Below are 23,571 nucleotides of genomic sequence, written 5' to 3' on the forward strand. Positions count from 1 at the left end.
TTTGATTTGTTAGTGCAACATGTAACGGACGGCCTAGCATTGAAGGTTTTCATTGGTTGGCATCTTACTGTCCAACTGACCAAGGACAGGGATGATAGCTCAGGGGCAACGTGTGTGTCTTGGATACAAGACAACGCATATCAACACAGGTTCGAACACTGGGCTTGTGCTTAGAGACTGGTCAGTATAAAGTGTGTTATAAAAGAATAATTATAACCTTGGGCAATTGGGAGGTCGTCACCACATGAGCCAGACAGGAGTAGGGGAAGAGAAGCCCAGGAACTGCTTTCCTTTCAATTAAAAAAGATACTATCGTGTATTCCTAGGCCATGAGCCAAAACAACTTCTTTGTAGTTAACCTCGTAAGGTGCCTCATCTCTAAGAATACATGGGGAGTTAAGTCAGGTGCCCCACCTGTGTCCCGGGCTAATGAATAGACAGTGTTCTTGAATAATGGGTCCTGTGTGAGAGGACTGCGTACGTTTTGAATTATTTTACCCTGCATTTATTGCGATTTTAGCTAATATAAGTGCAGGTGTTAATACTTTCACGGCCACTAGGGACTTGGTTGGTCCATTCCCAATGAAGGTTTTAGCTGATAATTATTCTGCACCTGGTATTCAAAGGCTGGTTATTAGAAGAATATGTCTTGTGCCTTGGGAATTAGCATCCTGTGTTGTCCCTGAGCCGTCAAGACCTTCCCTAATTTCTCAGTAACCTTGGCTGCATCCGCAAAGCTACTGTCTGTGCCATGCACGGATCTGTATTTCAGTAAATTCAGCAGTTTGAGTTTTCATGAAGCCTTGAGGCCTTTCATTAATTTTATTGCATGCTGCTGCTTCCATTTTGAAAAAGATGGCTGCTCACTACTGTCACGTGTCTGGGTTAGTGAGCCATATACATGCGTAGCGCATGTTGCATTCAACGTATACATTGCTTATGTTAGTATTCTTAATGTCTAAATGCATGCAATCGATATTCTTCGTGTATACATGCATATTTGACCTAGTATCTGTGTTTCTTCACGGTCAGTGCATATTTTCTTTGTGTCCATTGCATGCACGGGTGTTATTTCTCTGTAAGTTTGTTTACTCTCACCATATTAAGTTACATTAGGTCAATTTCCGGCTGTACCTGCCAGGGATAAGGGTGGTATGTTCATCTTAGTGAGTAACATTTATCACCTATGCGATATTGGGTGGGGTAGGCACAGTAGCTATGAATGACATAGTCATCTGTTTGTCAACACTTTTCTATTCATTCCGAGAACCAAATCAATAGAGCGCCAGGCTCCTCTTTTCACATTCACCAGTTGCAAAAGGGCAGCCATTCCATCATATAGACATTGTTAACTTTGTGATTCAAACGCCAAGGTATAAGACCAACCTCCCTCGACTTGGCGTCCTTCACGGTTATATTCCACTGACAGCAGAGAGTAATCATTTGTCATCTGAGGCCTGCACCCTATGAGAAGTCAGATCTGTTTTGTCACTGCAGCAATTCACTGCGTATGTTAGCATGCTAAAAGCATCCCATATGTGTAAAGTACACAGTGGTTGATGTCACTGGCATGCCAGAGTTGGAATTGGCATCTTTGTGGGCATGTCTTAAGGACATTATTATGAGTAAGGCCTTGAAGAAACCCTATTACCCCATGAAGAAATGTCCATGTGTACTGGTTCATTCAGTGTGAATCTTGTGACAGTACTAAGGTGACAGAGTATCCTTAACAAGCATTGACAATGCCAACTGTTTTTTCTTTTGAGTAGGCACGGGAAAACAACATGCCAGCCACTGCCATAGTGGTATTAACTGCTTTTTTTTTCATCTGCTTCACACCGGGAGTGAGGTCCTGTTTCCACCCTCCTGGCCATCTGCTGTTCTCCTGCACATGTGGAGTTTGTGCCTGGCTGCTGACCATTCCATTACTGCACCTCCAGGGGAATTATTGAACCTGAAAAATTGAAATTGGAAAGTAAAAAGAAGAAAAAGAAAAAAAGACGAAATTTGCATAATATTGTTGGAAAGGACTGTTTTATTTGGCATTTTCATTGTGCAGCCTTTTTCTGAGTTTTTTAATACCTGGTGCTGCCTTGCTATTTTGAAAGCACAAGTTTTTTGCTACTATTGCTGCTTATTTGACTGTTTTTGGCCCTTCCAAGATGGCCGTCATGGTTTTCTTTGTTGTGTAGGCAGGCTGTGCTGAACCTGAACCACCTCTCCCTGTGCTGCACTCCCATTGGTTGCTGAGTGTTTTCTTCCATCCAATCAGGGACCAGCAGTCTTCAGCCGGCCCTCTCAGCAAAGGCCCACTTCCAAGGCCCCTGTCTGCTCCCTGTCCACTTCCGGAACTCTAATTGGGGTCCTCCCTGCACCTTAACCACAGTGATGCTGCCACCTCACTCCTCTAAGAAATCCGGACTGCCTTGACTTTGCCACCTCCGGAACTATAGGTTAGTTCCCTCCTTATGGACTCACTTCTACTGCCTTTGAATATCACTGTTCTTTCTGCTTGTTACTCCCATGTGGTCACCCTGCTGCACAGAGCTTCCTAAAACCCTTTGCTAACATCCAATTCCAAGATTGAAAAAGTCAAATCTTGCTGTTTTTTCTTTGTGCTAAAAAGTCAAATCTTGCTGTTTTTGCTTTGTGCTAAAAAGACAAATCTTGCTGCCCATTGCGAATTCCTCTATATTTTGCTTGTATACTGTTTCTTCTCTGTAACTTGCCAGCCCAGAGACCTCATCACTCTCTTTTGTCCCACACCTACCTGCCTTAGCCCCCCCAGTATCTCCATCCTCTCCTCACTTCCACCCCAATGGCGCTTTCTGTTTCTTCTATCTTCTCCAACTGCTTCTCCATTGACTATCCTTCCTTTCTCACTAAGTCTGGTAGGAAGAAGTTCAAAAAGGATATCTTGGCTCTAAACCTGGTCTTCCTATTGCCGACACCTACTCCAATGCTTCCGCCAGACAGACCCTTACCGGCATCCTCTGTGTTGTTCCTTCGCCAGATCTATGGACTCCTCATATGGTCTCTGTGCTCTGCCCTATCTCCTCCTCTCCCATTAATGGTGGCACTCGCTGGGAAGTTCTCATGGCTTCCTTCGACTCCTCTAAAGTCATCATTAATGTCTACCTAATTGGCACTGTCATGGTCCAAGGCCTTCAAGCCAATCTCCTCCTCTTTGATAGGCGCTTCCCTCGCCTCATGAATTTCCTCTCATCTCCTGCTGTCCCCTCCTCTCCCCCCTTGGCTACCTTGCCCTCTCTCTCCTCCTCCTCCTCTGCCCCTCCTAGTGCTCGTTCTCCTCCGCAGGGCATACCTCTGATCTGTACCCCTCCCCGGAAGGTCTTTAAGGCTGGCAACCTTCTTCATATTGCCACTCTCAACTCTCGATCTGCCGTCAAACACTCCTCTGACATCTGCCACCTCCTTGAAGAACTAGACCTTGATGTCCTTGGTCTTACTGAGACATGGTTCACGGCCAGCTCTGTCACAAGCTTTGACACTCTCCTCCCTGATGGCTACAAGATCCTCTCAGCACCCAGATCCTCCCGGTCCGGTGGGGGGGTAGCCCTGATCTTTCCTGAGTGGATTCCTGCCTCTATCATTCCCACTCAGACCTACTCCTCTTATGAATGCCTTGTCTGTAGGCTTTCTCTCTCGCCTACCCATTCTCATACTGTGGTTACCATCTACCGGCCTCCTGGTCAAATCACCTCATTTCTCTCTGAGTGCGCAGACCTCTCCTCCTCCCTCCTGGCCTCTACCACTCAACTCCTCCTTCTCGGTGACCTAAATATACATTTAGACTCTCCTTGCTCCTCCTCTGTACTCTTCCATGACCTCTGCGACTCCCTCTTCCTGTCCATCCTCCCCTCTGGCCCGACTCACTCTGCAGGTCACACACTCGATGTCTTGATCTCCTCTGACCTCCCCCTCTCCCTCCCTCTGACCACTCCTCTCTCCTGGAGCGATCACCCCCTCCTCTCATCTCACCTCTCCCTCTCTTCCTTACCCCAACACTGCCACCTACCTTCTCGGACATCCGGCCCATGAAGCATGTGTCAGTTGAGGCTTTTGCCGCCACTTTCTCTCCACCCCTCCACCTTTGGCTGTCTCAAATCCTGACACATTCCTGTCTCTGCTCTACTCTTCAATTTCTGATATGCGCCTCTATGCCCGTGGGCTGTAGCGCGCTCTACAAATGCAAAATAAGTAAATAAATAAATGCTTGATACTCTTGCCCCTGTAATGAGGATCTGTTTGAAGTCCAAAGCCAAGTGCAATTCCTGGTATGACTCTGACCTAGCTACACTTAAACGTAAGTGTAGGGCAGCTGAGAGGAAATGGAGGACTTCCTGTTCATCCTCTGACAAACTGGCCTGTCGCCTGTTACAAAGGCAATACTGACTCTCTGTCCTCACGAAGAAGAGAGTTCACATTCAAGCTCGTGTCTCTGCGGCATCTAACAACTCGGCTGAACTCTTTAAAATCTGCAAGGAGCTGGCCAACCCTGCTGCAGTCTCTACCCCTCCTGTTGCCTCCCAGGCTCTTTGCAATGCCCTTGCTCTCACTTCATTTAAAAATCCCAGGACATCCTGTCCACCCTCTCCACTCACACCCCTCCTCTTCCATCTCCATCTGTGCTTGCTGACCCTCCTGTAGCCACCCTCCCACCATCCTTCTCATCCTTTCCTCTTTTCACCCCTGACAAGGTTGCTAGACAAGTCCGATCTATGAAAGCCTCTTCAAAACAGGTTCATCCCTGTTCCTCTAAAATCATCAAGGACCACATTGACACCCTCGCTCCAGCCCTTGCTGATATTTGGAACCACTCCTTTGCCTCTGGATCCTTCCCCTCCCCTCTGAGGCACTCCTTTGTGCATCCTCTTCTCAAGAAACCTAACACTGATCCTTCTTGTCCAGCTAACTATCGCCCAATTTCCATTACTCCCTTTCTTGGCAAACTCCTGGAAAAGTTGGCCATCTCTCAGCTTAACCTTCATTCCAATTCTGTTGGCTGTCTCCATGACCACCAGTCTGGTTTCAGAGCTGCCAGAAGCACGGAAACTGCTCTCCTGAACATCCGTGAAGATCTGCTCTCCGACCTTGACTCTAACATTCCCTCTGTCCTCATCCTCCTCGATCTCTCTTCTGCCTTCGAAACGGTCAACCATTCCATCCTGCTCAACCGTATCTGTGAAAACCTGGGTATCACTAATCTGGCTGACTTCTTTCCTCTCAGATCGACCCTCCCAGGTCCAACTTGGGTCCTTCCTTTCATCTATCTTCCTCTCTACCTGTGGTGTTCCCCAGGGGTCTAACCTCTCGCCCTGGCTTTTCAACCAATACCTGGCAACTCTCGCCCACTGCATTGCCACTTTCTGCTCAAATTTCCAGTGCTACGCTGACGACACTCAACTCATTTTCAGACTGCCCTCTGCCACCTCCTCTGCCTCTCTCATCTCTTATTGCCGAACTGCCATTCAAGATTGGTGTGCCGCCAATGATCTTTGTCTGAATGCCAGCAAGACGGAGATCCTCCTTATTGGCATATCTTCACCATCCTTTCCCCTCACTCTCTGGCCGGCTTCCCTTGGCCCTCCTCCTACCCCCACCTGCGAGGCTAAGAACGTTGGGGTCATCTTTGACTCCACCCTTTCCTTCTCTGCTCACATCTCTGAGGTCTCTAAAAAGTCACATTTCCGACTGCACCTCCTCAGAGGTACTCTGCCTTTCCTCTCCTTCCCCAGAAGCTCATGGTATCCCAAGCTCTGGTTCTCTCTAGCTTGGACTATTGTAACAGCCTCTTTCTAAATCTACCTGCCTCTACTCTCCGCCCTCTGCAACTAATCCAGAACAGGACTGCGAGACTTTTCCTTGGCCTCAAGCCCGGGGATCGTATCTCTCCAGCTCTGAAATCTCTCCACTGGCTCCCAGTGGATGCAAGGATTAAATTCAAAACCCTCTTCATTGTCCACAAGGCTTTCTGGGGCCTGGGTCGAAAATACCTTCAGCTATCCCTCCGCAAATACCTCCCCTCTCGAGCTCTTCACTCCTCTACCTCCGACTCCCTCAGGGTCAGTCGTTTTTCAAAGAAACGAGCTGGGGGTAGATCTCTGTCTTCGGCAGGTGCCTCCCTCTGGAACAGCCTCCCAGCCACTCTAAAACTTGAGAACCATATCCGGTTCCGGAAGCACCTCAAGACCTTCCTCTTTTCTTCTGCCTTTGCTCCCCCTGTCCCCTGCTGATCTGTTCTCTCTTGGCACCGTGCACCTGGCCACTCTCTGTCCTTCGGCCCAGGTACCTGCTCGCCCTGCCACCCTGCCGCACTGCCTCCGGGCCACCCCTTGCACTGGGGTCTGTATCTGTACCCATACAGCCCCCCCTTTTTCTTCCTGCACATATCAGACCTACCCTGTCTGCTGCCTTAAACCTAGCACTTGCAAAATGCTGGCTGCATTACCACTGTTTGTTGCCTTTATTATTTATTTATTGGTATTTCCCTGTTTCTCCTCTGCTTAGCACTTTCCACTTCTCCCTTCTTGCATGCACATTTCCCCTCCCCCCTCTCCCATGCACTTGCGCGTTCTCATTGTCACTGGGCCTAGTAAGATCCCTGTTTTGTTCTCCCCTGTTCCCCTCCCTTGCCTTGTTGCGCTCTGAAACACTTGTGTACGAGTGCAATGGAAATAAAATATCACTCAATCAATCAATCAATCATTGATGGTAGCAGGTGCACAATGGTGTGATACCTGGGCATATGATAGTAGTGCCTGACAAATGCCTAATACTTATACACAAGCTAAACGGTTGGCTTTGACAATGCTTGTTTTAAACAGGACTTCAACGAAAGATACACATAGTGCTTATAAACGGATGGGCTGAATGCAGACCCGCTTAAGACCTTTTTATTACACCAATTGCGTTTTTACAGCTCCAATTGGAAACATAATTCATAGAATCCAGCGCACAAGTGGCGCACGTGGCTGGTGCACAGTGTGCGCATGTGACAGTCTGCGCCAGCCATGTGCGCTAAAATCCATTTCCGCGCACAGCATATTCATGGATTGTAACATCCAAAACCAGCCGTGGCGCAGAGTGGTGCATCGACCCTGCAGCAGCGCCAGTAATGCCCCCAACTCCTCCCCGTGCACCATGCACAGCGCACAAATCCCGTACATGGCGCAGTCCCCCAACCCCGAAAACGCCCTGTGCGAGCGGGGTACGGATATTACTGGGGTTCGCGTGAAGTTTCACACGTGATAAGCCCTGTTCGAGCGGGGTACGTGTATTACTGGGCCTCACAGGAAGTTTCACATGCGATTGGCCCTGTGTGAGCGGGGTTCGTGTATTACTGGGGTTCGCGTGAAGTTTCACATGCGATTTTACTGTCAGAGCGGGGTACGTGTATTTCGGGGGTGCGCGTGAAGTTTCACATGCGATTTTGCTGTCAGAGCGGGGTACATGTATTTCGGGGGTGCGCGTGAAGTTTCACATGCGATTTTGCTGTCAGAGCGGGGTACGTGTATCCAGTGTGGTGCGCAGGGAGTCCTACATGTGAATTGGCAGTGTGGGTCCTCCCAGGTGTCCCCTCTACCCCCTCCACGGCCCCTGCAGGCAGCCCACACCACAGGGGACTACCCTGCACCCCTGGTCATGTCCCACAGGCAGTCCATCCACCATGGGCATGCCCCCCAGCCAAGCCACAAGTCACGTTGCAATATGATCACCAACTCATGTCCCCCAGCAGCCCCACCCCCCAGCAGTGATGGGCACCTGCCAGCAGGCCCCCACTCATGTCCCACGTATGTCCCCCTGCACCCCCACCGCCCAGCAGTGAGGGTAACCTGCCATCAGGCCCCACTCATGTCCCCCTGCACCCCCACCCCCCAGCAGTGAGGGGCACCTGCCAGCAGGCCCCCACTCATGTCCCACTTATGTCCCCCAGCACCCCCACCCCCCAGCACTGAGGGGCACCTGCCAGCAGGCCCCGGATCATGTCCCCCAGCAACCCCACCCCCCAGCAGTGAGGGGCACCTGCCAGCAGGCCCCCACTCATGTCCCCCTGCACCACCACCCCCCAGCAGTGAGCGGCACCTGCCAGCCAGCCCCCACTCATGTCCCCCTGCACCCCCACCCCCAGCAGTGAGGGGCACCTGCCAGCAGGCCCCCACTCATGTCCCCCTACATGAAATAAAGATGCACAATCATGGCCCACTTCTACACCAAAATACCACAGCACGCCACCCCATTCTTGAGACGCAATGATTTCCCAATCCACCCCACACTGACATGCCTATCTCAAGACACAAACCAAAAGTCAACTATGTACATCAACACATGTCCGTCACACACACACACTGGTTGGCATTGATTGTGTAAACCCACATTTTCACATGCATTAACCCAATGAGTGAATCCCACACATGGAACTAAAATATGAAAATGTATTATGTACAAAATTAAAGCAATGAAATGATAGCATAACAAAATAGCAAACATGAAATGAAAAGCATGTGCAAAAGATGAGTATATGAAAAGTATAACCAATCCAAAGAAATCCGAAAGAAAAATAGTCCAAACTCTCCCTCCACCAACGCAAATCCAAAGGAAACGTAAAAAGAAAAATCCATTGATCCATGGTGAAATCAAAAGAAAAAGTTCAAAATAATCCATTGTCCAACTATGTACAGTCAATTGTCCAAAAGAAAAATCCATTAATCCATGTTCAAAATCAAATGAAAAGTTCAGATAAATCCATTGTCCAACTATGTACAATCCATTGTCAGGGGTCCATGAGCCCAACGAAAGAAATTAAATCTACCTAAGAAACTACCTAATAAAAAAACTATGTACAAATGTGTGTGGCATAGTCCATTCACCAGAAAGGAAACGGAAAAGGAAAAGGAAACCTAACTCTAAAAACTATTTACAAGGGTAGCGGGCTAGTCCGACGGCTCACTTCCCGATTTCCCGGGCCAGGGCATCATCGAACTCCTGCTCGATGTCCTAGAGACGGTCCTCTTCCATGGCCCCGAGTGTTCGCAGGGACGATGACATGTGGACCTCCAACTCCCTGCGAATCGCCTCGAGGCACTCGGCCCGCCTTAGAACCCTCCGCATGGAGTTCTCCACCCTGACCATTGTGAGCCATGCCTCTTCCGCCCGCTGCCGCTCCGCATCTATGGCCTGGCCCAACCGCTGCCACACGGAAGACACTTCCAATCCTGGGTCCTCCTGCCCTCTGGCCGATGCCTGCCCCTCCGATGTTGAAGGCCCCGAGCCATCATGGCTCCCACCTTGTTGCTGCTGTGCCTGTGCCTATGCCCTGGCTCTTGCTGCCTGCACGTCCTCCTCCGGCTGGGGTGCAGTTGTTGAGGTGGCCACCCCTGCTGGACGTCCGACTCCCGACTGTGGCAGGGATGTGTCCTCCACCAGCCTGGCCGCAGGGTCAGAGGCAGCTCCACAGGGTACCGAGTTGATACATGGGTGGGAAGATGGCATGGAGGACGACTGGCGCATAGGGGGTTCAGGTGAGGAGGGGGTCAGGACAAGGTCCAGCAAACGGAGGAATCTGGCCCTGGTGACCCCCAGTAGGTCAACGCGGTCAACGAGGCATTCGAGATGACGTGCAGTGTCCTCACGAAAACACTGCAGGTCACCTTGCATGCCCCGTTGACGCAACGCCATCCCACTCAGGACAGGCTCAACCCTGTCCCGGATAGCCACGTCAACAGGGAGAGGAAGGCCAGTTGTTGTAAGTGGATCCCCCCTGAAAACGGGTCTGGATGTAGGCATCTCTGCTGGTGCAGGATGATGCAGTCACAGGATCGGGGACAGGATTACACACAGGCACCTCCGTGGCGGCCTGTGCTGCCTCCTGTCCCTGCCCCTGCACTGCACCACTAGCACCAGTGGAATCCCCACCTCCAGACCCCGTGTCTGTCCCTTCCACGGCCTTGTCCTCCACCAAACCCCCCACCAACCTGGATGACTCCGTGCCATCTTCCTCCACCGGACCCTGTGGGGTCTCAGCTGCCCCTTCTGCTGCCAAGGAGTCCAACTACGACCTCCGCCTCTTGGACCTACCCTCGACAGCTGCGGCCTGGGACGCGGCACCGGACTCCTCACTCCCTGACGAGATGACAACCTGGCAGGGGAGCCGGGCCTTGCGTCTCCGGCTGGTGGTGCGATCCCTGCCGCCTTGCTCCACAGCACCCTCTCCGCCCTCTTCATCAGTTGACGCTGCAGATAGGGAGAGATAGGACATAGGCATCAGGGCACTGTACAATGGACTAATACACACATGACAGTTGCATATGAGTGGCAGTGTCAAACTTCAGACATGGCATCACAATCCCCAACACACATGTCATTTCAACTCACACACATGAGCAATTCCACAGCAATATCGCACCAGGCAGCACCATCCATACACATACAACAGCATGAGAAGCCGAAGGTGAGCCTGACATCACATGAAACACAGGGAGTGCACAAGACATGCGCACACGCCACCACAATTACAAGCATGTGTACATCTCCACCAACTGTTGCAGTGCTGAGATCACCATCCACGTCATATCTGGCATTCAGCCTTCTACATATCAGTGTCACATGCATCCATGTTGCATCACAGTTGCACACTTGTCAAATACACACACATGCACACGTAAACAGTGCAGATACATGCAGCTGCAACCAACATCCATGTGTGACACCACAACCATGCCAACGTACATACACAGTAATTCAAACATGTGTGCTCCCACATTTGCATTTGACCTGCATGCTTACCCACACATACACCATCCATGTGTCTCACACATGAGGGGACTCGCATGTGTCAGCCTCACGCCCCTGTACATACACATCCATACATGGCCCTACAAAAACACATGTGCAACCTGCACACTACTGGCACACCACGACACACACAGCGTCCAATCAGTATGCATGTACACTTACCGCTCTACTCCAGACGGGTCTGCCGCTCAAAGACCTGGATGTGGAGCGCTGGGCATATGCGTTCTAGGACCCTCATTTGGTGGTCAGACAGGTGGCGCTGCGCCTCTTGGCATCCGCTGCCTTCAAGAGGCACCGGGCCTTGTCGTGGGTCCTGGACCTGAAGTCCTCCCAGCGCTTCTTGACATGTTTGAAGTCACGGACTGCCACCCCCTCCTCGTTGATGGCAGTCACGATGTCCATCCAGATCCTGGTCCGTCCTTCATAGTCGGCGCGAAAACTTCCAGAGAGCGCATCATACTGCCCCAGGACTTGCTCCACCAGGACACCAACTTCCCTGGCACTGAAGCTGGTGGCCCATTGCCTCTCTGGCTGGGGGTTGCCAGTGGTGCCAGATGGTGGTGTGCCCGACATGGCAACCCCAGAGGCAGGTGTGGGTGGGCAACTGGGTCCTGGGGTTGGGCTGTGGAGCGATGGTATCCCAGTCGGGAGTCTTCAGTTCCAGCAGGGGTGGTCACACCAACTGCAGCCCTGCAGATGGATGATGTGCAGGGAGCAAATAGCAGGGCACGTGGGCAGCAGGCAGGCAGCAGCAGATGGCAGGTGGGAGTGTGCTCGGGGCTCTGGAGCGCAGTAATTTGGCCTTCTGGGCAGGAGCGTGGTCTTCCATGTGTTGTTGCGTGGCCAGCTTGATACGGAGTGATTTGGCACGTGAAAATCTTTCATGTCTGCGTGTAATTCGAGGAAAGGCCCTTAGTGCGTAAGCACGTCTGTGACGTTACACGCATGGGCGTTTCCCTCCTGACGTGGGCATAGTGGTTCGGGGTGTGTCAAAAAACTGCACATCCCTGTGCGAATGCGTGTAATCCGAGGAAAGGGCCTATGCGTCTGTGACGTGACGCGCAAGGGTGTTTCCCTCAACACGGGTGCATGTTCATCGTACACGTGCAAAAACTGCACGTCCGAGTGTCAGCTCGTGTAATTGGAGGAAAGGGCCTTAGCGCCTACACGCGTAAGTGACGTTATATGTGTGGGCCGGTTTAAAAGGTACGTGTAGGACGCCATTTCCTTGTACGTGCTTTTCGTGGAGAGCGAGTGGGTGAATTCTGTACTTCGTCGGTTCACACGCGATTACTTCACAGCGTTTCAAGTTCGTTACCTCTGACAGCATTCATTTTTTTTGTTGGGCCTGTTTCCTCAAACAGCGTTCACTTCTTCTTTTGTCCTGTCTCCTCAGACAGCGTACAATTCTTCTTTTGGCGGGGGTGTTGCCAACGCACACACGTGCATCTTTTTCATGTTCTTTTTCCAGGCAGACGGTGAGTCACACACGTATTTACCAACTGTGCTTGCCCCGTGTGTCGCGTATCCCTTCAGAGGTCATTGTAGGCTGCGTGTAACACACGTATGCTGATTTTTGTGTTTCTGGGTGCCACAGCGTAGTGCAGGTTAATTTTTCCACGTAGTCTACGAGGGGTTGCGTGCACATTATTTTTTGTTTTTGGGGTGCCTGTGCGTTGCGTGACCCGTCATCTTCCCCCAGAGGTCACAGACAGCCTTGCTAGAGCACTAGGGTACAAATTCCATCTAGTACCCTACCCATTTCACCCCCAATTGCCCAGGACAATTGTTTACTGCTACTCCCATACACACAACAACATCAGTGCCATGGTTGGGAGGCGACCAAGCGGTAAGGGAGACAAAGGTGGGCGTGGTGGGCGCGGTAGGGGACGTGGCCAGGATTTGCAGGGTGCCCCTTGACCCCCATGTGTGGAGGAGCAATCAGGGACAACCATGCCCCCCCACCCCATGGTTGGGGGAAACGTAGCTGACACCATCCCAGCTCAGCCCTTGTTGGACCAGCCCATTGTGGCACCTGAAGCGGCACAGGATGACTCCCAGGCTGACTTCCAGGTCAGCAAGTCTACGCCACGTGTGGCGGTGCAAGTTGGTGTCACCAAGCCACGTGGATCTGGGGCAGCTATGTCATCTGCTGCCTCAAGTCGGCAGGGTGGGGAGGCTGCAGCGCCAGCTGCAGCTCGATCCACCCCAGCTCTGAGTCTCCCAGCTGGGACAGTGTCGGTCCCGGTCCATCAAACAGACGTTGCCCCTGCCAACATCACCCTGCAGCCAATGCCTGCACCAAGTCCTATGGTCATTGTGCATTCCCACACTCATAGTACCCAGTCCACCGGAGCTTCTGCCCCTACTGACAGGAGCGGCGTAAGCCACTCAGGATCCGCACCACATTTGAAAAAGAGGAAGAAGGGTGCTCTGGCACTACAGGCTGAGACCCCAGACACGGCTACACACTCTGGCACGTCAAGGAAGCCCAGCTTCAATGATGCCGAACTTGATGCACTAGTGGCCTATGCGTCGGCACATAGCCGCGAAATGGTGGTGACTGCAGGGTGCAAGACCACACCTGGTCAACGTAAGGCACACTGGCAGACCATCGCGGACATCATTAGTGCCCTTGGATTTGTGGGACGCTCAGCTGATGATTGCTACAAGCGGTGGAATGACCTGAAACGCAGAGCAAAGAACAAGCTGGCCTCAAATCATGCTTCTACTCTGGTGAATTGAGGTGGGTCTCCACAAGAGGACAACCAACTCACTGAACATGAGTCTGTTGCTGGAACCTTCGACACAGAGGAACAGATCCGGGGCCTGGGAGACCTACCAGATTACGACGCATTGTCCGGTGAGTGCCCATGCATGTGTGTGTAATCCATGTGTATGTTGTGTGGGTGACGGGTTCTGATTGAGTGCCAGGTGAGGGTGTGTGCACCTGAGTGGTATGGGTCACCCATGTGCTTCTTCCAAAACATTCACCGGCCTTGGATTTGGGTATGACAGTATCCCTTCTGCCCACAGTAGCCATTTAGCGCCACATTACTGCAGTTGCCCTTGAACTGTCATCAGAGTTTTTCAGTGTTCATTCAGGCTGATTGTTTCAATTGTCCCACTTTTGCAATGCATTTTTCAGCCCTATTGTCACATATGTGACATGCTTCTGTCATTGATTACACCCCACATTGGCCCACATTTGTTACCTTGTTATGTGAATGATTAGACCATTCAGGTTGATTGAGTATTGGCCTGCTCACATTGATTCTTGGTGCCTGTTTGTATTTGGTACATGATAGTTGTTTCCTGTCAAGCTTAAGTGACCAACCATTGATGTGTACATCTGCCTGCAATCACTGTATTCTTGTACATTGGATGTGTTGCAGTGAGTGGCACATGCATATTTTGTCACACTATGTAGCATTTTTCATCTCATCATGTCCATCTCACATGGATGGCTGACAGTACTCGTTCACTGACATATGGCTGTACTTGTCAAATGTACCATGGCTATGCTACATGCCATCTGTGTGCTGGCATGTGTCATGTATGTGTATTGGACATGCCACTCACAGGATAATGTGTGATGCCAGTGCTACCCAGCATGCAGCAATTGTGTTGCTTTTCCATCTTGGTGTCATCAGTGTCTGCTTTTTGCCTCCCCTTCCAACTCAGTGACAGTGCATGCATGCCAGGGTTATAGTCATGTGGAACATGTGTAAATCATGTACCAAACTCTAGCTTGTCAGGCCTATGTGTGTGCTATGGTTCTAATGCCTGTCTCCATTTTTTGTCTTTCATGTTTTTGCAGGTGATGACGCACTTGATGCTGTTGAGGTTGAGGAGATGGTGCAGACCCAGGAGGAATCTCAGGCATGACCGGGCACCAGTGGGGGACGTGGTGTGGTGGTGAGTGAAGACCCAATCTTACTGCAGACCATACTGTCCAGGGGTGTCTCTGGGTGCATCTCCCCAGAGCTCTATTCAGGTGCTGAATCGGATGATGAGGCTTATGTGCCGTCGCAGGTGAGTGTTTCTGGCAGGGATTCTGTTCTGTCCAACCCACCTGCACCAGGGGTAGAACCCTCTATGGGGATATCAGTGTTGGTAAGTCTGCCTTTGGCGGTTACGGATTCAGGGTCACACTCCACAACATCTGATCCTGTTCCTGGGCCAGCAGATCAGAGGGGGATTGCAGTCCTGCAGCCTCAGGCAGTGCCAGCACAGCAAGGTGCAGATCACCTTGCCCCGAACAGGTGTGGTGCCTGCCGACGCGGTGGCCGTACGCCACCAGGCAATACTGTATGGGAAATCTCCATGTACAGTATGGCAACCCAACAGGCAGCATCAGTTGAAATGATGGCTCAGGCAATGGAGAGGGTGGCCACTTCCATTATCCCCCCTGAAAGGCAGATGGAGCAACAACAGCAGGCAACAGACTCCATTTGCCAATCACACTGGGAAGACATGTTGGCGTCCAACAGGGACCGACGGGCGGCACTGGAGACTCTGCGGGAAGCCATTTCTGTAGAGTCACAGGGCCACAGGGAAGCCCTGAGGGTAGAACTCCATAACCTCAGGGAGACTCTTGTTGAACTTGAGGCTTCCACAAATTTGAGGACAGAACAGCAGCTGGAGCGGCTCACGCGTTCGCTCTCAGCTGGCTGCATGGGGATCTCCGTACTATCATCCTCCAGAACGAGACCTTCCACACCTGCATGCTTGCTGCCATGGAGGACCATACCAGGGCTTTGCGTGGGCTGCCTCCCATAGCACCACCACCTCCTGATGGAGCAGCAGAGGGTGATGAGAGCGACAGCAGCACTTCTCCCACAGTAGCGTAGCCGTGCAGGCCATTAGCCCATGGAGGTGTTTTTTTTTCTCGCAACATCCACACAGGTGGGTGTTGGTGTGGACCCTGTCCTCAGACCTCCTGGGTGGCCTTCCCCCCCCAACCCCCACATGGACATTTTCTTTTTTTTTTTACAGTGGCCCTCATTACAACACCGGTGCTAAACCATGGCGCTATTAGCACCATGGTTGGTGCCGGTGTTGTAACGGGTCCGCCATGGTTCAATGGGCAATTACCACCCCATTCCAAGGTTGGCGGTGCGGTAATTCCCCATTGAACCATGGCCCTTCCCCATTCCCATTTTTCGCCCCATTGGGCTCTATGGGAATGGGGAAGGCGCTAAGTACGGTACCGCAAATTGCAGTACCGTACTTAGCACCAAGGTCCCTTTGCGGGTCCCTACTTTAACGGCTGGTCTAGACCAGCCGTTCAGGTCGGGTCCCGCAAAGGGACCTCGTAGTAAGGCGCTAAGTGTTTAACGGCACCGCAGCCTTTTACGGCGCCGTTAAAACACTTAGTGTCAGGGTCCTAATGAGGCCCAGTGTTGCCTTGTGTGGCTCCGGTGGGCATCCACTGTGTATTCCGGCTGGGCACATGCAGGCTTGTCCTGTGTTTGGATTAGATGCTTCGGTTCCTGACACACACCCCTCCTGCTTCCCGTTTCCATGGGCTTGCAAAGGGTGTGACCAAGTGACAGTGACTTACACAGTGACATTGGGCTCCCATGAGTGTGTGGAGAGTCTGTAGTCATAACTGTGTGGACATCCCTAGTGGGGTTTGTTTTTGTATTGAACACTGCATGGTGTATTGATATGTGCTTGTGCATCCATGTCTTCCTCCTTATCCGCAGATACCTTCTTCATATCTTCACAAGGCCGTCTCCTTTGCAGATGCAGTTCATGTTGTATGCAGTACACTGACACATTTGCCTGACAGCAACACTCTGGAGTTGGAAGGGGTCGATGTGCTGGCTTATTGAGGTTGTATGACTGACATTACTTTGAGTTTGTACTGTCATATTTTGGCAATGTTTCATGCTGTGTTGCTGTATTGTGTTGCTGGTAAGTATTTCGTCATGTGTGCTGTTTGTTATTGGTTACTGGAAGTATATTGTCTGTGGCCTGTTTCCATTTGGGACAGTGCACTTTGTGACACTTGTGTCATGTGTTGTGCATTCCTTTGTTTGCTTTCACATTGCAGGACATGCCATGGTGTGTTGGATGGCGGAGATGGGGAGGAGTTGGGTGACATGGCGCTATTTTCATGTTGTATTTTGCAAGTGGGTAGTCATTCATGCAGCATAAATGTGTTTCTTTTTGTGACACAGCATTGGTTGTCTTTGGGTAGGTAGGGATGCACACAATGTAACACTTCCAGGTGACCAATTTCAGGCGGGTATGGTTGTGACAGTTAAGTGTTCCTTATGTCATCATCATTGATTGTCAGCTGGTACGTGCCAGGGCTGTGTCCACTCCATAGGGGTGTGATTTCAGGTGAAGTAATTAGCCACCAGCTGCGTACGGGCTGCCTCACCATGTGCCCTTTCCCCTCCCGTGCGCAGCGGCCGTGCATGTGGTTGGGGATGTGGGGGCACCACCATGTCCACCGGCAGGCCCCGGCGTGATGCAACGTTGTGCAGGACACATGCTGCCACTATGGTCCTACACACTACTGGGGGCGTGTATAACAGATGCCCACCAGAGCGGTCAAGGGAGCGAAAGCGTGACTTGAGCACTCCGAATGTGCGCTCCACTATGCCCCTGGTTGCAATATGGGCTGTGTTGTATCTTACCTCGGGTGGTGTGGTGGGGTTCCGAATTTGCGTCATCATGTGGGTGCTCAGAGGGTAGGCACTGTCCCCTGGGTAGGTGATGATGGGTATCATTAGTGGGGTTGTGACATTACTCAGTATCTGACATGCATGTATTTGCAGGGGCATTTATACTCACCAAGCAGCAATGTATCGCCATGCCGCCCAGCTTCTAGGTCCCGGTTTAGGGTTGACATTCTGTAAATGAAACTGTCATGGGTGGACCCTGGATAGTTGGCATATAATGAGGTGATGATTCCCTTGGCATCACATACTACCTGCACGTTAATGGAATGCCAGTGCTTGCGGTTTCTGTAGATGTGCTCAGTTGCCCTGGGAGGACGTAGAGCCCGATGGGTGCAGTCAATGGCACCTAGCACTTTGGGGAAGTGTGCCACCCCGTAAAAATCCTGGACGACAGCCTGCCTTTCTGCAGGTGTTCTGGGCAGGTATATGTGCCTGCGGACTGATGGGCATGCAGTCATGATGGCCAACACCTGGTGCAGGCAGCGTGACTGCGTGGCCTGTGACACCCCCCCCACTACGGCACTTGTCCGCTGAAATGAACCAGTGGCTAAGAAGTGCAGTACATTGAGCACCTTTTCCAAGAGGCTCAGTGCTTGGGAGCACAAGGTGGGTGATGTGAGGTCATCCTCCCACTCACTCACCAGGTAGAGTATTATGTGAGGTGGAAACCTGTACCTCCCATACACCTGGTCATCAGGCATCACAAAAAGGCTGGTTCTGGGTGTAAAAATTCTGGCCCTGACTATCCTCCTCCTCCTCCTCCTCCTCCTGCGGTATCCCACGACCACTGCTGCGAGGAACGGTATATTCATCGTAGCGTCTGAGCTTGTTTGTTTTTGTGCGCGTGTCCACATACGCCTGCTTCCTGCTGGCGTACATGTGTCCGGATTAGCGCGTCTTTTTTGGCGCACGCGTTAGCCCCGTTCGATTCCATGAATACGTGTTGTAGGCACGGGTGTGGGCGTTCCGCGCATATGCCTCCTGTACTTCCCCCGTGACGCTCACATTTTGACCCGTTGTTCCCCATTCCGCGTGTTACGCCCTGTGTTAGGCCTACTTTTGTTGTGTGCGCTGCGCTATGTGCGCTTTTGCTGTGCGCGTAGCGCACGCTGTTTGGAGACGTGTGCGGCAGCGTGCGCCATGCAGGATTTTAGCGCACATCCATGGATTTACACGTGTACGGACTTCCATGAATCGCTGTGCACGGGTTTCGCTGTGATTTTTACACTTGCGCTGCAATTCGCACACTTTCACACGCTTGCGCGGAAATTTTCAGCGCACATTAATTCCATGAATCGGCCTGTAAGTCATTATCTCTCAGAAGGCTGCTTTGCAAAACCACTACAGGCACTTTGAGCATACAAATTGATGGTAAGGCTTGAAAAACCTAGCTTGAGATCCTGGGAGGACCTTATTTGGGTGGGGAGAGGCAGGAATTGAGTGGGAATGGCAGTGGTTTATAATGGACCTAGGCAGTCAATGGGTGAGAAAAATCCAAACAGCACGTACAAGCTGTGTGTCCCTTCACATACACCATTTCTCCCTAGATCTACTCTAATGCAATAATTTTGGTTTATAGGTGTCACTTTAGCACCACCTAATAACCAACACTAAAAATATAGATAAATATTATGTTGCAGAGCAAAATGTGGAAAGCCAAAAGAAGATACGACAGAACGACTATGAAATATGTGGTCCTGAATCTGTATACAATATGCAATCGTTTTCCCAAGTGAAACACAAGAGCCTTTGACTGTGAACACAGCCTAGTACATTCATTTGGGGCCGTTAAACCAGCTATACAGCCACACAAAACGATGCATTTTCGTTTCTTTCAACGAGGTTATCAGGAGTCTATCTCTGTCAAAACGGTCCCACTGTTTGTTTTGAAATGTAGTCTAACACATATTTCTTACTGCAATTTCTCAAAAACAATAGCAGGGATCCAAGGAGCACTGGGTATTTACTTGATACGCGCTTTGGCAGGAAAACAGAAACATTGCCAGACTGACAGCAACTGGCCCAGTCTGTTTGAAATAGAGACCCTGTCGACGGAAACCAGGAATTGCACTGGGCAGTGCCTGAGCTCATTCAAAAGAAACCAAGCCATGTTCAAGCCCAGTATGGGACCTGTTCACGTTCAAAAAGAAGCCATTGGAGTTCCTCACAATGAGCTATATTAGCGCCGACATGAAGTTTTCAAACCAATTTGGATCCAATTGTGTCCAGGCTCTGGCTCGAATGAATAGTTCTGCGAAAGACCTCTTTTCAGGAATCCACAAAGAGAGCGCTACATCAATCTGAGCACCTCAAATCACGTTCCTGTCTCTGGAAGGGCATGCCCTCTGTGGAGATTCAAGAGCACCAAGCAAGGTCATCCAGGGAGGTCAGTGAGGTCCTGCCTCCACCAGACACTGCCTCTGACCTGCCTCACTCTGACTGAACTCTGCACCGGAACAGTTTCTAGGTGCACAGGTGGATTCCTTTGCCTTAACCAATCTCCACCGCTTCCTGGCCTGGCCCACCGACAGCCTACAGTTCCCAGACTCCTTATCCCGGAACCAGGGCTGGACTGGCCTATGGGGGAACTCTGGAGATTTCCCGCTCTGCACCCACGGGCCTCTTTTGTTTGGTAACCTTTTTTTATTTCCACATTTCTTCATAGGAAAAGGGTTGGGCTTAGTGAAAATGTGTAATATGGGGCCTGTTATTACCAGGGCCTCTTTTGGTTACCACTACACCCCTGCCCGGAACTGCAACAAAGACCCAATTCAACACTCAAACCATATGCTGAACATGTTTCCAATTACAATATATTTGAAAGGGCCTCTAGAGTAGACCTTTATTACTGGGACACATCTCCGATTCCTATTAGAGGGTGACGCATATTCTTATTTTTTTCTCCCCCAATAGTTTTCTGGTATTGAGTGCTGTGCACGGTGCTTGAATTTCCTGCATTCCCGGGGACCTCTTGCTTGGTGAAGCCTCAGGGTGAGCTCACTACCGGAACAGGAAACAAGGGCACCACAGGGAGCCTTGAGCACACCTTTGTAGGAGAGATATATAAGGTGTTTATCTTTTTGGAAATGTTATAATTTATGGCCTGATATTTACTGCATGCATGCAAGAGCATACAGTGACCAAGAAGAAAGGTGTGGCTAGGTTTATGGTATCATATCATATCATATCATATCATATATCATGGTAATGTAGAATCTTTCTTTTGGTAGTTTAGCTGCCTTTTTTTATTAGACAGAAATGGTTCAGGGATTATCACATAATTACAAAACAGGATACAAGATTAACACATACATTTAGGGAGCTGTGAACTTTAAACATGTCCTGAAATAGCCTGTAAGTAATGTAATCAGGGGTCGGGAGAATAGCTTGGGGGCCGCGCATTTGTCTTGGGGGCTGCGCATTTGTCATGGAAGCAATCCAACACAGGTTCCTTTGGATCCCACGCTTAGAGAGTGGTCTCCGGCATTAAGTGCGTTATGAATGGTTAATTAATGAATCAAAGGCTCTTAGTGATCTACACAGCAGGGAAGGCGATGAAGATGATCCATAGAAAGCCACCCCATTCTGCTCTTCTATGCCTGGCCCACCTTTGGCCTGGTCATGAACAAGAAACACTGAACTGATTTAAGAAGAAGGATCAGTAAATGGATGCTCTATTATTTACCCATGCTCCCCTGCGGGAATGCATCATGTTCTCCAAAAATGCTAACGCATTAAGTTGTGAAGACAATTGCTCAACTGGTGGTCTCTTGTTTTTATGGCTGTAGCGTACCTTTCTTTGCATAAGCGGATGCTCTGCCTGTCCACCATTAGCATGAGTGTAAAGTTGGACTCAATTCAATATAGTCACAGGGGGCATTCTGGCCATAGGAAACCATATCAACAATTCACTTTGTTGGAGTCTCTGCCGCTAGCACGAACAAACTCCCCCGCAAGATCAAAACAAAAGACGCAAGTACCAGCCGCACCACTAAATTCCCAGCCTAAATCACAGGCTAATATCATGAGTTCATTTAACTTAGGCCAGGACCAGACCCATTTTAAAACTATATTGTGCACCAAATATTTCAGGTTCAACCAAAACCTTACTTTTTCACTGAATGCAAATTTAGTGTGAATAAGCATCAGTCGCTGGAACTCGGAGGCGTTGCTCCATCTGATTTTGTACAGTTACTGCTCAATTTCAAATGGTATTTTTCAAGAAATTGAGCCATGTAGCATCACTGCTGAAATAAGCTCAGTAAACGACACCAAGCATTCTAGCAATATTTGTCACAGTCATGTGCTTCAACTTTTGAACCCCCAAGAGCGGCACCACCTCCCCTAGTAGAGCTTCTGAGCACCATGTTTCTTTGTACAGTGCCCTTGTATGATTGTATGATTACCCCAGATAGGGTAAACAATAGGTAGGATCAGTGACTGTTTAAAATAGTTCCTCACCAGCCTAACTTGCCTCCAGTCCCTAATAGAGTAATTGATCATGGTCTGTGTACCAGTCCTCCTGAACTTTCTGATCATGTATATGGCATCACAGGGATGAAAGGTCTTTCCCATATCCTCTTCTATGCCAATCCATTCTGGGTCACTCATTTCACGAGCTGGACTATAACAGCGCCTGGCATGTAGTTCTCAAAGTTCTGAAAGTCAACTCCTCATCTGTGCACGTTGCTAAAACAGCGGTTACGCCTTATTTGCAGCCTCTTGCCATCCTCCTTAAGAGGAAACCAAAGATGTGTACATTGCCTTTCATTCTGAGATTGAGACAGGAAGTGCATGTACCTATTGACTATCGAGACCCATGCATACATCCATAATACAGTCAAATGGTTGACTGCATGGAGCGGCTAAGTCAGCACTCCTATGTTATGGCACCAATTGTACCCATTAAGCTTAAATAAAAACATGTTCCTTACTCCTTCGAGTACATTTGAAATATTTACAGGTATGGTGTTCTGATTACTACATTCCTAGTTCCTTCCTTGGCCCACTGCGGATTACATATACTGAATTGTGTCTTATAAAATGTTTGTAGACAATACCCTCATTTCAATTTTTAATCCATTTTTCTAAGACCTAGTAATTCCCCATGTATGCCAAGTACAGGGTAAAGAGAGGCAATCATGTTCTCAGGTTTAGATACCAGTATCAGAAAGTCGTCTGCATCTTTAAAATCATACAGGAGCACATTTGATTCGCGTATGTTTTTTGAAATGTCACAAAGGGACACTTGAAAGGGGACAATGGACACCTGTCTTGTTCCCCTTCCCCACTGTGAAATGGGGTCAACAGGCATCTGCCCAATCATATGGATCAAGAGACTTCTGTCACTCTTTCAAGCCCTAAATTGTGCTTTGGAGCTGAAGTGAAAACCACATTTCCTCAAAGCATAACCAGCCCTTTTAACATACATATGCAGTGTTGCTAGAACTCCAGATCGAAACTCCACATTCACACTGTATAAAGCAGGCTGTCAATACAAGGAAAACGCATTGATAACCTTGGTAATCCACGAGTGGGTTTTTAATAAACCCAATGTATGTTATAATTTCAATGTACTTACAATGGGATGTAAAAGAGGTTCTAACTTCCACTCTGATGCACTTGCACTTGATGCCGTCATGAGAAGCAGCACCGGACACCAAACCACGGTCCAGCTGGACTCCATTTTAGTTCCTTCTTTTCGATCAACCAAGTTAACTTATTACCATCACTGAAAGAAAACCAAAACATAATATGAGAAAATGTGGTTATGTACTTTTTGAAAAATACTTTGGGCCTCATTAGGACCCTGGCGGAGAGGGTATTACGCCAGCGTAGTGCATGGCGTACCTCTCCGCCATACTACGAGTTCCCGTAGCGCCATGGAGGTTTTCTCCGCCTGGTTTTACCAGCCGGAGAAAACCATGGCGCTACGGGACCTCGTTGTTAATTACGCCACCGTATTTTACGGTGGCGTAATTAACTCCTTCCCCACTCCCATTATACCCTATGGGGCAAAAATGGGAATGGGGAAGGGCAGAATGGGGATTGGGGATTT

At 49.9% G+C, this 23,571-nt stretch overlaps 1 protein-coding gene across 5 annotated transcripts in view; it reads right to left on the reverse strand.

Moving 5' to 3' along the window:
• LOC138453201 (adhesion G protein-coupled receptor F5-like) overlaps positions 1-23,571 on the reverse strand; it is a 584,850-nt gene that overhangs the window by 411,054 nt on the left and 150,225 nt on the right. For 4 of the 5 annotated variants that reach the window (XM_069605826.1, XM_069605823.1, XM_069605825.1 and 1 more), the window contains one exon: positions 23,095-23,244. In XM_069605826.1, the coding sequence (XP_069461927.1) occupies positions 23,095-23,199 (105 nt within the window). In that variant the 5' untranslated portion in view covers positions 23,200-23,244. Of the gene's footprint in view, positions 1-23,094; positions 23,245-23,571 lie in introns of those variants that run through there. The other variant, XM_069605827.1, reaches the window with a different exon arrangement.

Source organism: Ambystoma mexicanum, chromosome 4p (genome assembly GCF_040938575.1).
Source record: "Ambystoma mexicanum isolate Mex_15411 chromosome 4p, UKY_AmexF1_1, whole genome shotgun sequence".
NCBI classification, from domain to species: Eukaryota; Metazoa; Chordata; class Amphibia; order Caudata; family Ambystomatidae; genus Ambystoma; species Ambystoma mexicanum.